The sequence below is a fragment of the Nerophis ophidion genome, linkage group LG01, assembly GCF_033978795.1.
Source record: "Nerophis ophidion isolate RoL-2023_Sa linkage group LG01, RoL_Noph_v1.0, whole genome shotgun sequence".
In the NCBI taxonomy this organism is placed as follows: domain Eukaryota; kingdom Metazoa; phylum Chordata; class Actinopteri; order Syngnathiformes; family Syngnathidae; genus Nerophis; species Nerophis ophidion.
Window position 1 is genome coordinate 47,123,923 of NC_084611.1, and position 14,947 is coordinate 47,138,869.

General features: G+C 42.8%; 1 protein-coding gene across 2 annotated transcripts; it reads right to left on the reverse strand.

Annotated features, from left to right (window-relative positions):
- Window positions 1-502: 502 nt before the first annotated feature.
- Window positions 503-13,811, reverse strand: LOC133555773 (recombining binding protein suppressor of hairless-like). Of its 2 annotated transcripts, none has more exons than XM_061905145.1 (11): window positions 13,586-13,811; window positions 13,131-13,169; window positions 10,618-10,713; window positions 10,389-10,554; window positions 7,373-7,547; window positions 3,978-4,115; window positions 3,708-3,820; window positions 2,955-3,095; window positions 1,302-1,457; window positions 1,117-1,220; window positions 503-1,051 (listed from the first exon to the last, which is right to left on the reverse strand). In XM_061905145.1, exons 1-11 carry the CDS (start codon window positions 13,603-13,605, stop codon window positions 769-771), a joined length of 1,431 nt encoding a protein of 476 aa, XP_061761129.1. In that variant the 5' UTR covers window positions 13,606-13,811; the 3' UTR covers window positions 503-768. The 2 variants fall into 2 exon arrangements, with proteins under 2 accessions (XP_061761129.1, XP_061761121.1); XM_061905137.1 differs by having other exon boundaries at window positions 7,373-7,550.
- Between the last annotated feature and the right edge of the window lie 1,136 nt (window positions 13,812-14,947).

The window sequence follows — 14,947 nt, forward strand, 5'->3', positions numbered from 1 at the left end:
CCCGTGGACACAGCCAACACCGCCCCTGCAGGACAGAGTGGGTGGTGCACCTGTGGACATGTCCAACCCTGCAGGACAGAGTGGGTGGTGCCCCTGTGGACATGTCCATCACTGCCCCTGCAGGACAGAGTGGGTGGTGAACCTGTGGAAGTGTCCAACACTGCCCCTGCAGGACACAGTTGGCGATGCACCTGAGGACACGTCCAACACTGCCCTTGCAGGACAGAGTGGGTGGTGCACCTGTGGACATGTCCAACAGTGCCCCTGCAGGACACAGTTGGCGATGCACCTGAGGACATGTCCAACACTGCCCCTGCAGGACAGAGTGGGTGGTGCACCTGTGGACATGTCCAACAGTGCCCCTGCAGGACAGAGTGGGTGGTGCACCTGTGGACATGTCCAACAGTGCCCCTGCAGGACAGAGTGGGTGGTGCAGCAAAAAAGGACAGGAGAGGGACACTTGATGAGGAACACCATGTGTCCCTAAAGAGACCATGCTGACTTTGACTGATGAAGTTTATTAAGGTGGTCATTGTGGGAGGTGTCGTCCTTCTCAACAACACAAGTGACATCTTCACAAGGTACCTTAGTCAGATATAACTGCCATCAAGCAACGATGATAAAAAAGTGTAGGTAAACAAGTGATATAAAAGTAAAAAGGCACATTCTTCTTCTGACAGCTCCACCACGGTCCAGTAGGTGGAGCTAGACAGTTGATGTCCATACCTGCAGTCAGGTGTGTGAAAAGGTCCTCTTCCGCTGCAAGTATCAAGTGTCACTATAGACCACCTGGCCATGAGCCGGCCCACCTAACGAAGAGGAAGAAGGTGAAGTCTGGGAGGTGGTGCGGGCCCTCAGGATGGCCTCGGCCACACTGCAGTGGGGCCGCGGGCCAGGTTCCGAGGTGTAGGTGAAGGTGAGGGAGGTGGCGTAGATGATTCCATCGTTACGAACCAAGGTGACAGGAACCTGCACGGGCTGACGGACCCAGCGCCATCCTTCCCTGAAGGCTGAAATGTCGGGCACCACACACAGGATGCTCTCTCCACACCTGGTTGGCACAGAGAAGGCACTTGAGACATGTGGCAGTGACACACCAAACACCTGCACACACACCTGTACATGCTGTCAGCCTCCACGTCTCCAAACCACACCCTCAGGTTGGGCGTGAAGTTGTGACCAGTCACCTCCAACATGGCCACATCTCCTCCGCCATTTAACTGCACGCACGCACACACACACAAATACACTCACGTGGAGATGAAGCAAGGCGTTGTGCAGCGTGAAGGTGGCGTGTGTACCTGCAGGCTCTCCACCACAGGGACAGGTGTGACAGGTGTGCTGACAGGACCCATGCCTTCATAGAAGGTGTACTCTGCCTTGTCAGTGCTGATGATGGTCCAGCAGGCTCCATCGTTGATGATCTCCTTGTTCTCTTCCTTCATGCAGGCTGCAGCCTGAACAAACACAACAGCTTTCACACAGGTTGGAATTTGGACAAGAACACTGTTGGTTTTCTTTTCGTGTGCATTCTAACTGGTAAAGCACAGCAAGTAAGGGGTAGCCAGCAAGGCAGCTCATGGAAGTACACTAAAAGACCTGTAAAACCATCCAACAATTCTCCATTTACATGTGGTGACCTCAGACTTAGACTTAGACAAACTTTATTGATCCACAAGGGAAATTGTTCCACACTGTAGGTCAGTTACAAAGGATTGAAAGGGTAAGGATGGAAAAGGATAATGCAGGTATAATGTAGACAAAAAAGTACCATAGTAACAATATAAAATATAACATATACATTATATTTACATATTATATAGAAAGTATATAATATATACTGATGCATTATATTTGTATATAATATATACGAAGAATACCAATGAGCATGTACAACATTACAGTATACTGTACGTAACAGAATAGAGAGGAGCCTTAAGGTGTGGCTTCTGGAGCAAGGGCTTCCTTCTTGCATGTTAGCCTCTCAGTCCATGGCCATGCAAACCACGCTAGACTGTGGACACTCACACCTGTGTTACAGCACCTTCCAGTTCATTGCAGACCGGCTTTTTGCTGGTTCTCTGTTGACTCTTGATCATCCTAACCAATGATCTCTCAGCAACAGGTGATAGCTTGCCTTTTCTTCCTGATGGTGGCAGTGACAAAACTGTGCCATGCACTTTATACTTAGGAACAATTGTCACCCACATCTGCGGTCCTCTCCAAAGTTTCTCATAGTCGGTCACATTCACATTGACATCCCACTGGGTTGTGAGTTTTTCCTTGCCCTTATGTGGATCTGAACCGAGGATGTCGTTGTGGCTTGTGCAGCCCTTTGAGACACTTGTGATTTAGGGCTATATAAATAAACATTGATTGATATATATATATATATATATATATATATATGAGTATATATAAATATATATATATATATTATATATATATACGTTTTGTATATATATATTTAATAATATATATATATATATATATATATATATATATATATATATATACGTGTGTATATATATATATATAATATATATATATAATTATATATACACTCATATATATATATATGAGTATATATAAATATATATATACACATGTGTATGTATATATATATATATATATATTTATTTTTTGTTGTTTTTTTATGATGCAGTGCTTTATCTATCTGAGTGTGCAGGTGTACCTCAAGTTGTGACCAGGTGAATCTATATAAACCAAACTGAAGACAGATGTTTGCAGTAATGTTGGTCTTCAGAATATATATTTTTATAAAATATGATTGATAGTTTTGGAGAAGGGTTTCATTTGCACACACTACCATGAAGAACCAGGCAATACATGTGACTGTAGAACAAAGTACATCTAATAGCTAGAATCTAGACATTCAGGGAGTGTTTTAGATGTACAGTAACTCACGAGAGGTCCAATGAAGAACCACTGACCTGGTACTGGATGATCCTGTCCTGTGAGAGACACAGGTACATTCTCTCCGTGTCCTTCAGGTAGAAGGCACACTTGTGGAGCTGTGACACCGGGTCGTCTGCATCCATCAGTGCTGTCTGCTTGTCCACCTTGCGTATGGTCTACACATGAAGATGTCTGATCACTAAGTTGTCTCTTCACGACATTATTCTTCATCTGATGTGTATATTTGATTGTTACGTCTGCTTGTCCACCTTGTGTCTGGTCTACACATGAAGATGTCTGATCACTAAGTTGTCTCTTCACGACATTATTCTTCATCTGATGTGTATATTTGATTGTTACGTCTGCTTGTTCACCTTGTGTCTGGTCTACACATGAAGATGTCTGATCACTAAGTTGTCTCTTCACGACATTATTCTTCATCTGATGTGTATATTTGATTGTTACGTCTGCTTGTCCACCTTGTGTCTGGTCTACACATGGAGATGTCTGATCACTAAGTTGTCTCTTCACGTCATTATTCTTCATCTGTTGTTTATCTTTGATTGTTATGAGGTCCTGATTCCATATAATTAAAGCCAGGCTCAATAATCGACTCACTTGTGTTCAGTCTGTATCAATTTACAGTCACACACACGATGCAGTGTTCTATGTTCATGTTCACACTCAACCACTACTTTCTGGACTCATGGTCATACCACTCAAAAGACAGGAGAACATAACAGTCTAAAGAAAAAAAAACATAGCAGTCTAAAGAAAGGAGAACATACCAGTCTAGGCAGCGCCATCCCAGTTACAGAACACACCAACTTCACCGTCTGACCATAGTGGATGTAACCATCTCTCACTGCAAACTCCTCCCCTTCTGACTCCTCTTCATCCACTGGGAATAGCACATGAGAAGATGTTACATGAGGAAGACACAATGCATGAGACATGAGAAAATGTTACACAATACATCCAGATGAAGAAGACACAATGCATGTTACACAACAGGTGCAGATGAAGAAGACACAATGCATGTTACAGGTGTGACTCACACAGGTGTATATGGAAGGCTCCCCACTGCAAGGAGCTGGCGTGGAAGTTTCCTCCCTCAACATGAAGATACCTGGTGCTGACTGTCTGGGAGCGCAGGCGGTTGAAGAGAGCGATCTTTGTTCCTGATGCGATGCACACTGAGAGAGAGAGAGAGAGAGAGAGAGAGAGAGAGAGAGAGAGAGAGAGAGAGAGAGAGAGAGAGAGAGAGAGAGAGAGACAGACAGAGAGAGAGGGAAAGAGAGAGAGAGAGAAAGAGAGAGATAGAGAGATGCATGAGGAGAAGGATGCATAATGAGAGACAAACAGGAGGAAGAGGAGGATGCACAATGTGAGATAAACAGGAGGAGGATGCACAATGAGAGACAAACATGAGAAGGAGGAGGAGGATGATGCACAATAAGAGACAAACATGAGGAGGAGGAGGAGGATGCAAAATGAGAGACAAACATGAGGAGGAGGATGCACAATGAGAGACAATCATGAGGAGGAGGATGCACAATGAGAGACAAACATGAGGAGGAGGATGCACAGTGAGAGACAAACATGAGGAAGAGGAGGATGATGCACAATGAAAGACAATCATGAGAAGGAAGAGGATGCAGAATGAGAGACAAATATGAGGAGGAGGAGGAGGATGCACAGTGAGACAAACATGAGGAGGAGCAGGAAGATGCAGAGTGAGGGACAAACATGAGGAGGAGGAGGAGGATCCACAATGAGAGACAAACATGAGGAGGAGGATGAAGAGGAGGATGCACAATGAGAGACAAACATGGGGAGGAGGATGCAGAGTGAGAGACAAACATGAGGAGGAGGAGGGGGAGGATGCACAATGAGAGACAAACATGAGGAGGAGAAGGATGCACAATGAGAGACAAACAGGAGGAGGAGGATGCACAATGAGAGACAAACATGAGGAGGAGGAGGATGCACAATGAGAGACAAACATGAGGAGAAGGAGGAGGAGGATGATGCACAACGAGAGACAAACATGAGAAGGAGGATGCACAATGAGAGAAAAACATGAGGAGGAGGAGGAAGATACACAAAGAGAGACAAACATGAGAAGGGGGATGCACAATGAGACACAAACAGGAGGAGGAGGAGGATGCACAATGTGAGACGAAGAGGAAGAGGATGCACAATGTGAGACAACATGAGGAGGATGTACAATGACGGACAAACATGAGAATGAGGAGGATGCACAATGAGAGAAAAACATGAGGACGAGGAGGACGCACAGTTAGAGACAAACATTAGGAAGAGGAGGAGGAGGATGCACAATGAGAGACAAACATGAGGAGGAGGATGCAGAATGAGAGTCAAACATTAGGAAGAGGAGGAGGATGCACAATGAGAGACAAACATGAGGAGGAGGAGGATGCACAGTGAGAGACAAACATGAGGAGGAGCAAGAGGATGCAGAGTGAGAGACATACATGAGGAAGACGATGCACAATGAGAGACAATATGAGGAGGAAGATGCACAATGAGAAACAAAGGTGAGGAGGACGATGCACAGTGAGAGACAAACATGAGGAAGAGGAGGATGCACAATGAGAGACAAACATGAGGAGGAGGATGCAGAATGAGAGACAAATATGAGGAGGAGGATGCACAGTGAGAGAAAAACATGAGGAGGAGCAGGAGGATGCAGAGTGACAGACAAACATGAGGAGGAGGATGCACAATGAGAGAAAAACATGAGGAGGAGGAGGATGCACAATGAGAGACAAACATGAGTAGGAGGATGCAGAGTGAGAGACAAACATGAGGACGCACGATGAGAGACAAACATGAGGGGGAAGAGGAAGTGGAGGAGGATGATGCACAATGAGAGAAAAAACATAAGGAGGAGGAGGATGCAGAGTCAAAGACAAACATGAAGATGAGGAGGATGCAGAGTGAAAGACAAACATGAGAGACAAACATGAGGAGGAGGATGCACAATGACAGACAAACATGAGAAGGAGTAGGATGATGCACAATTAGAGACAACATGAGGGGGAGGATGCACAATGAGAGAAAAACATGAGGAGGAGGAGGACGCACAGTGAGAGACAAACATTAGGAAGAGGAGGAGGATGCACAATGAGAGACAAACATGAGGAGGAGGATGATGCAGAATGAGAGACAAACATGAGGAGGAGGAGGATGCAGAATGAGAGACAAACATAAGGAGGATGCAGAATGAGAGACACATATGGAGGAGGATAGACAGTGAGAGAAAAACATGAGGAGGAGCAGGAGGATGCAGAGTGACAGACAAACATGAGGAGGAGGATGCACAATGAGAGAAAAAAATTAGGGGGGGAGGAGGAGGAGAATGATGATGCACAATGAGAGAAAAAACATAAGGAGGAGGAGGATGCAGAGTCCAACACAAACATGAAGATGAGGAGGATGCAGACTGAAAGACAAACATGAGGAGGAGAAGGATGCAGAGTGAAAGACAAACATAAGGAGGTGAAGGATGCACAATGAGAGACAAACATGAGGAGGAGGAGGAAGATGCACAATGAGAGACAAACAGGAGGAGGAGGATGCAGAGTGAGGAACAAACATGAGGAGGAGGAGGATGCAGCAGAATGAGAGACAAACATGAAGAGGAGGAGGAGGATGCAGAGTGAGAGACAAACATGAGGAGGAGGAAGATGATGCGGAGTGAGGCACAAACATGAGGAGCAGGAGGATGCAGAGTGAGAGACAAACATGAGGAGGAGCAGGAGGATGCAGAGTGAGATACAAACATGAGGAGGAGGAGGATGATGCAGAGTGAGGGACAAACATGAGGAGGAGGATGCAGAATGAGAGACAAACATGAGGAGGAGGAGGATGCAGAATGAGAGACAAACATGAAGAGGATGCAGAGTGAGAGACAAACATGAGGAGGATGATGCAAAGTGAGGGACAAACATGAGGAGGAGGAGGAGGATGCAGAGTGAGAGACAAACATGAGGAGGAGCAGGAGGATGCAGAGTGAGATACAAACATGAGGAGGAGGAGGAGGATGCAGAACGAGGGACAAACATGAGGAGGAGGATAGGGATGCAGAGTGAGAGACAAACATGAGGAGGAGGAGGATGATGCAGAGTGAGGGACAAACATGAGGAGGAGGAGGAGGATGCAGAGTGAGGGACAAACATGAGGAAGAGGAGGGGGAGGATGCAGAATGAGAGACAAACATGAGGAGGAGGAGGATGCACAATGAGAGACAAACATGAGGAGGAGGAGGATGCACAATGAGAGACAAACATGAGGAGGGGGAGGAGGATGAAGAATGAGAGACAAACATGAGGAGGAGGATGCAGAGTGAGAGACAACATGAGGAGCAGGAGGAGGATGCAGAGTGAGAGACAAACATGAGGAGGAGGATATGTGTGTGTAAGCTTACAGTCAGCGTTCTTCAAGGACTGTTTCTTCTTGGAAGGTTTGGAGATGACTTTGATCCTCTTGCTGAGGAAGACTCCGATGTTGGCACTGTTGCCATGCAACATCTTGACTGACAGCATGAAGTGTTTCCTCTTGTCTGTATCGCTGATGTACAGAGTCTTGGCTGCACAGAAGTGCTGCTGGACACACACACGTAGAACATCACAACACTGATGGACTGATGGAGAGAGAGGTACAACATCACAACACTGATGGACTTATCGAAAGAGAGGTAGAACATCTCAACACTGATGTAGACAGAGGTAGAACATCACAACACTGATGCACTGATGGAGAGAGAGGTAGAACATCACAACACTGATGGACTGATGGAGAGAGAGGTAGAACATCACAACACTGATGAACTGATGGAGAAAGCGGTAGAACATCACAACACTGATGGACTGATGGAGAGAGAGGTAGAACATCACAAAACTGATGGACTGATGGAGAGAGAGGTAGAACATCACAACACTGATGAACTGATGGAGAGAGCGGTAGAACATCACAACACTGATGGACTGATGGAGAGAGGTAGAACATAACAACACTGGTGTACTGATAGAGAGGTAGAACATCACAACACTGATGGACTGATGGAGAGAGGTAGAACATCACAACACTGATGTACTGATGGAGAGAGAGGTAGAACATCACAACACTGATGTACTGATGGAGAGAGAGGTAGAACATCACAACACTGATGTACTGATGGAGAGAGAGGTAGAACATCACAACACTGATGGACTGATGAGAGAGAGGTAGAACATCACAACACTGATGGACTGATGGAGAGAGAAGTAGAACATCACAACACTAATGGACTGATGGAGAGAGAAGTAGAACATCACAACACTGATGGACTGATGGAGAGAGAAGTAGAACATCACAACACTGATGTACTGATGGAGAGAGAGAGATAGGACATCACAACACTGATGTACTGAAGGAGAGAGAGATAGAACATCACAACACTGATGTACTGATGGAGAGAGAGATAGAACATCACAACACTGATGTACTTATGGAGAGAGAGGTAGAACATCACAACACTGCTGAACTGATGGAGGGAGACGTAGAACATCACAACACTAATAGACTGATGGAGAGAGACTTAGAACATCACAACACTGATGGACTGATGGAGAGAGACTTAGAACATCACAACACTGATGGACTGATGGAGAGAGGTAGAACATCACAACACTGATGGACTGATGGAGAGAGGTAGAACATCACAACACTGATGGAGAGAGGTAGAACATCACAACACTGATGTACTGATGGAGAGAGAGGTAGAACATCACAACACTGATGTACTGATGGATGGAGAGAGAGATAGAACATCACAACACTGATGTACTGATGGACAGAGAGGTACAACATCGGACTGATGGAGAGAGACATAGAACATCAAAACACTGATGGAGAGAGACATACAGTAGAACATCACAACATTATTATGTACTGATGGAGAGAGAAATAGAATATCACAACACTGATGTACTGATGGAGAGAGAGATAGAACATCACAACACTGATGTACTGATGGAAAGAGAGATAGAACATCACAACACTGATGTACTGATGGAGAGAGAGATAGAACATCACAACACTGATGTACTGGTGGAGAGAGATAGTACATAACACCACTGATGTACTGATGGAGAGAGAGATAGAACATCACAACACTGATGGACTGATGGAGAGAGAGGTAGAACATCACAACACTGATGGACTGATGGAGAGAGAGGTAGAACATCACAACACTGATGGACTGATGGAGAGAGAGGTAGAACATCACAACACTGATGGACTGATGGAGAGAGAGGTAGAACATCACAACACTGATGGACTGATGGAGAGAGGTAGAACATCACAACACTGATGGACTGATGGAGAGGTAGAACATCACAACACGATGGACTGATGGAGAGAGGTAGAACATCACAACACTGATGTACTGATGGGGAGAGAGGTAGAACATCACAACACTGATGTACTGATGGACAGAGAGGTACAACATAACAGTGATGGACTAATGGAGAGAGACGTAGAACATCAAAACACTGATGGACTGATGGAGAGAGACATAGAACATCACAACACTGATGGACTGATGGAGAGAGACATACAGTAGAACATCACAACATTATGATGTACTGATGGAGAGAGAGATAGAACTTCACAACACTGATGTACTGATGGAGAGAGAGATAGAACATCACAACACTGGTGTACCGGTGGAGAGAGATGTAACATAACACCACTGATGGAGAGAGAGATAGAACATCACAACACTGATGGACTGATGGAGAGAGAGGTAGAACATCACAACACTGATGGACGGATGGAGAGAGAGGTAAAACATCAACACTGATATACTGATGGAGAGGTAGAACATCACAACACTATTTACTAAACAAAACTTTAGAGTGGAACCACTATTTTTTTTTTGTCATGAAAGAGGAAGGTTTTTTTGGTTGGTGCACTGATTGTAAGTGTATATTGTGTTTTTATGTTAATTTAATAAAAAATAAAAAAACACAAAAAAAGATATATAAAAAATTAATAAAAAATTATTCCGGGGCCCAGTACCTTTCCCTACAGGATGCTAACTCCACAAGAGAGATGATTGGACACAAGTCCTGTATGGGACCTGGTGAAGGATCAGGTATTGTGTCTCCTCACCTTTCCCTCCAGTTTGCTAACTCCACAAGAGAGATGATGGGACACAAGTCCTGTATGGGACCTGGTAAAGGATCAGGTCTTGTGTCTGCTCACCTTTCACTCCAGGTTGCTTACTCCACAAGAGATATGATGGGACACAAGTCCTGTACGGGACCTTGTGAAGGATCAGGTCTTGTGTCTCCTCACCTTTCACTCCAGGATGCTAACTCCACAAGAGAGATGATGGGACACAAGTCCTCTACGGGACTACGGGACCTTGTGAAGGATCAGGTCCGGTGTCTCCTCACCTTTCCCTCCAGGTTGAGCTGCTGCATCTCCTGCTCACTGTTGCCAATCCCGATGAAGGCACAGGTCTGGGACTCTTGCTCGGTGCAGCCCTCCTTCTCCATCCTCTCCATCTTCTTCTGCCAGCCACTGCCCAGCAGGTAGACGCAGGGTGGAGGACAGAAGAACCTGATGGAGGAGAGGAGAAAGACTTAAGCCAAAAATCTTCTATGAAGACCAGAAGATTCTCACCTTTTCTCATTGCCATAGGACTTCTGAGCCACTTTTGCATGAAGTATGAGGACTGTTTGATCATCTTTCTCCTTCAAGTACATCCTCATGGCCTCCCTGAAAGGAGCAGACACATGTTGGCAGAGTTCCTGCTCCACTGATACCCACGTTTCATGCCAGTCTTCAAATGGGATCTCGGGCCATCCCATTCAGACCACATCAGGAGGTAGTCCACATCAGAAAGTAGCCCCAATCCCAAATTTTCAAATGTCACTGCGGTCTCAACACGATGCCCCCTCTTTGCCACTTTTACGCCATGTTTGGCGAGCTACGTCACTCGTGTGTGCAGAAAAAGACGCCAGCCGAAGTAGATATTTCATCACAAAGCCCCTGTCACGCTGAGTCTGTCATCGCCCGACAAATTGTCAATGCATCATTACTCAATAGTGCCAAAATAATAGGCTATATGTAATTTTATATATATATGTAATTTCATATATATATATATATATAGCAGTATATATATATTATCTGTATGCTTATATTAGTATATGTAATATATATATATATAATAACACAGTATATACATACACACAAACACACAGACACAAACACACAGACACACACACAGACACACACACACACACACACACACACACACACACACACACACACACACACACACACACACACACACACACACACACACACACACACACACACACACCTATATACTTTAACTTATAAAAAATAGCTACTGACAGGTTGAAGGACTGAAGGTGTATGGTGTATTTACTTCCATGCTATGTACATTGCATGAGCTGTTTACCTAAGTGAGATGAAAAGTAAAGCTAACGTAGATAACTTAACAGCCATAAAAAGATTACAACCCTCCCAAAGATATTACACTATAAATAAATCCATGCATCCATTATATTACCATTCATATATTCATTTTTTTTCACGCTAAACAATCATCCTTTTTAAGATGTGGTGGCTTTTATTTTGCAAAGTAGTCGTGACTACCTTGTTTATTCACGGAATGTGGTCAACTTATTTTGTTTTCACTTAATCCCACTGCGCATGTACATGACGTCGAGGATACATTAGGGCCACATAATGGACAGATAGGGGACACATAGGGGCCGGATACGGGCCACATCAGGGATAGATAGGGGCCACATCAGGGACAGACAGGGGACACATCAGGGACAGACAGGGGACAGACAGGGGCCACATAGGGGCCTGGGCGTGTTGTAGTGGAGTCTGATGAAGATCACCTTTTACTTGTAATCTAAACATTCAGATGGAAAAAAAGTCCGATTTCATAACAATCAATGTTGGCTCACTTTACTGCAGTGTAAACTTTCTCTCTTTGTACCACCTGTCACCACAAAATATTTCCAAAATAGTCCTGGTTTTAATTATTAATCAGGATTAATCCACAATGTGATAAATAGTCTAGTTGTAGTTATTAATCATAATTAATCCACAATGTGATGACTAGTCTGGTTGTAGTTATTAATCAGGATTAATCCACAATGTGATGAATAGTCTAGTTGTAGTTATTAATCAGGATTAATCCACAGCGGCGGCGGCGATGACCAAGAAGAACACGGAGTTGTAATATAATTACAACACTTTATGTACATATTTATATACATATTTATATAATATTTACATATGTATATAATATGTAACTAGAATCTCCATTCACAGACAGAGTCCCATTGCTTTCATGAGCGGTCGAGCGAGTCAAAAGCCAAAAAAACAAAACAAAAACAAAACAAAACATTTTTTTTATTTTATTTTATTTTTTATTTGTGGCGGGCCGCAACAAATTAATGAATGTGTGGGAAACCCTGGTTGTAGTTATTAATCAGGATTAATCCACAATGTGTTGAAAAATCTAGTTGTAGTTATTTATCAGAATTAATCCACAATGTGCTGAATAGTCTGGTTGTAGTTATTAATCAGGATTAATCCACAATGTAATGTAGTCTAGTTGTAGTAATTAATCAGGAATAATCCACAATGTGATGAATAGTCTAGTTGTAGTTATTAATCAGGATTAATCCACAATGTGATGAATAGTCTAGTTGTAGTTATTAATCAGGATTAATTCACAATGTGATGAATAGTCTAGTTGTAGTTATTAATCATAATTAATCCACAATGTGATGACTAGTATAGTTGTAGTTATTAATCAGGATTAATCCACAATGTGGTGAATAGTCTAGTTGTAGTTATTAATCATGATTAATCCACAATTTGATGAAGTCAAATTGTAGTTATTAATTAGGATTAATCCACTATGTGATGTAGTCTAGTTGTAATTATTAATCAGGAATAATCCACAATGTGATGAATAGTCTAGTTGTAGTTATTAATCAGGATTAATCCACAATGTGATGAGTCTAGTTGTAGTTATTAATCATGATTAATCCACAATGTAATGAATAGTTTAGTTGTAGTTATTAATCAGGATTCATCCACAATGTGATGAATAGTCTAGTTGTAGTAAGTGTATTTACCTTGTTAAACGCTGAGGCTGACATCGCTCTCCAAACTTGCTAAAAGGAACAACATTGAGGGAAAAAGGGTTTAAAAGCAAGTTAAGAACATTTGGAGTTGCTAAGAATTCCAAGTACAAGAATGTAAAAGAAGAGAAAAGAATAGTGGACACAACTTTAGTGTACACTAATTTAGCACCTTTTTGTTTTGCTCAAGAGCAAAACAAAAAGGTGATTATATTTTGCACACTGGGAGTCATTAATGACTACATATAATATAAATAATAATATGAATAATAATAATACAGGTGACAGGTCGCAAAGCAACTTTCTAAACAGCTCGCTGCGTCAAACTATCAGGCCAGAAGAAACATAAAGTAAACTCGCTGAAAAGAGTGAAAAAGGCAAGATGTTGCGAGGAAGATAATCATTGTAATCATGCAATAGAAACACAAACATCAACAACACAAACTCACCCGGTGACGACGGGCGCCATCTTAACAAGAACCCTCCCCCCTCCCTCCCTCGCCAACAATCGCGAGATCTCCCGGACACGTCACGCAGAGTCGCTACTTTACACGCAGGAGCACTTTGACAGGAGAAGGGATAATGGAGACACTGGTGCTGGTGCGGGGGTGAAAGAGTGAGGTGAAAAGAGTGAGGGAGGGGAGAGAGGAAGAGAGGGAGGCAGGCGAGGAGAGCAAACAACAAGCGTGGGAAAGTTGTGAAGTCGCGCGAGAACAGGAACATTCTCACAACACACACTAACGGGAGGTGAGCTCTCCTCTCGCGAGATCGATGCCAGCTCTCGCTTTTTTCCCCTGACAAGGACGCACACGAACACTTGCTTCCCACGCTGTGTTGCGCAATCACCCCGCTCTGGACTCATTTCACTTGCATCACTCACGTTTGGAAATAAACTACCGACAATATTTAGTCACTAACAAGTTGTAAATAAACTCCCAACAATGTTTAGTCACTAACAAGTTGTAAATTAACGCCCAACAATGTTTGTTCAGTCACTAACATGTTGTAAATAAACTCCCGACAATGTTTACTAACAAGTTGTAAATAAACTCCCAACTATGTTTAGTCATTAACATGTAAATAAACTCCCAACAATGTTTAGTCACTAACAAGTTGTAAATAAACTCCCGACAATGTTTACGAATAAGTTGTAAATAAACTCCCAACAATGTTTAGTCTCTAAAAAGTAAATAAATTCCCAACAATGTTTAGTCACTAACATGTAAATAAACTCCCAACAATGTTTGGTCACTAACAAGTTGTAAATAAACTACCAACAATGTTTAGTCACTAACAAGTTGTAAATAAACTCCCAACAATGTTTAGTAATTTTCAAGTTGTAAATAAACTCTGTCACTAACAAGTTGTAAATAAACTCCCGACAATGTTTAACAAGTTGGAAATAAACTCCCAGCAATGTTTAGTCACTAACAAGTTGTAAATAAATTCCCAACAATGTTTAGTCACTAACAAGTTGTAAATAAACGCCCAACGTTTATTGTTTAGTCACTAACATGTTGTAAATAAACTCCCGACAATGTTTACTAACAAGTTGTAAATAAACTCCCAACAATGTTTAATCACTAACAAGTTTTAAATAAACTCCCAACAATTTTTAGTTACTAACAAGTTGGAAATAAACTTCCAGCAATGATTAGTCACTAACAAGTTGTAAATAAATTCCCAACAATGTTTAGTCACTGACAAGTTGGAAATAAACTCCCAACAATGTTTAGTCAGTCACATTTGTAAATAAACTCCCACAACAATGTTTAGTCACTAACAAGTTGGAAATAAACTCCCAACAATGT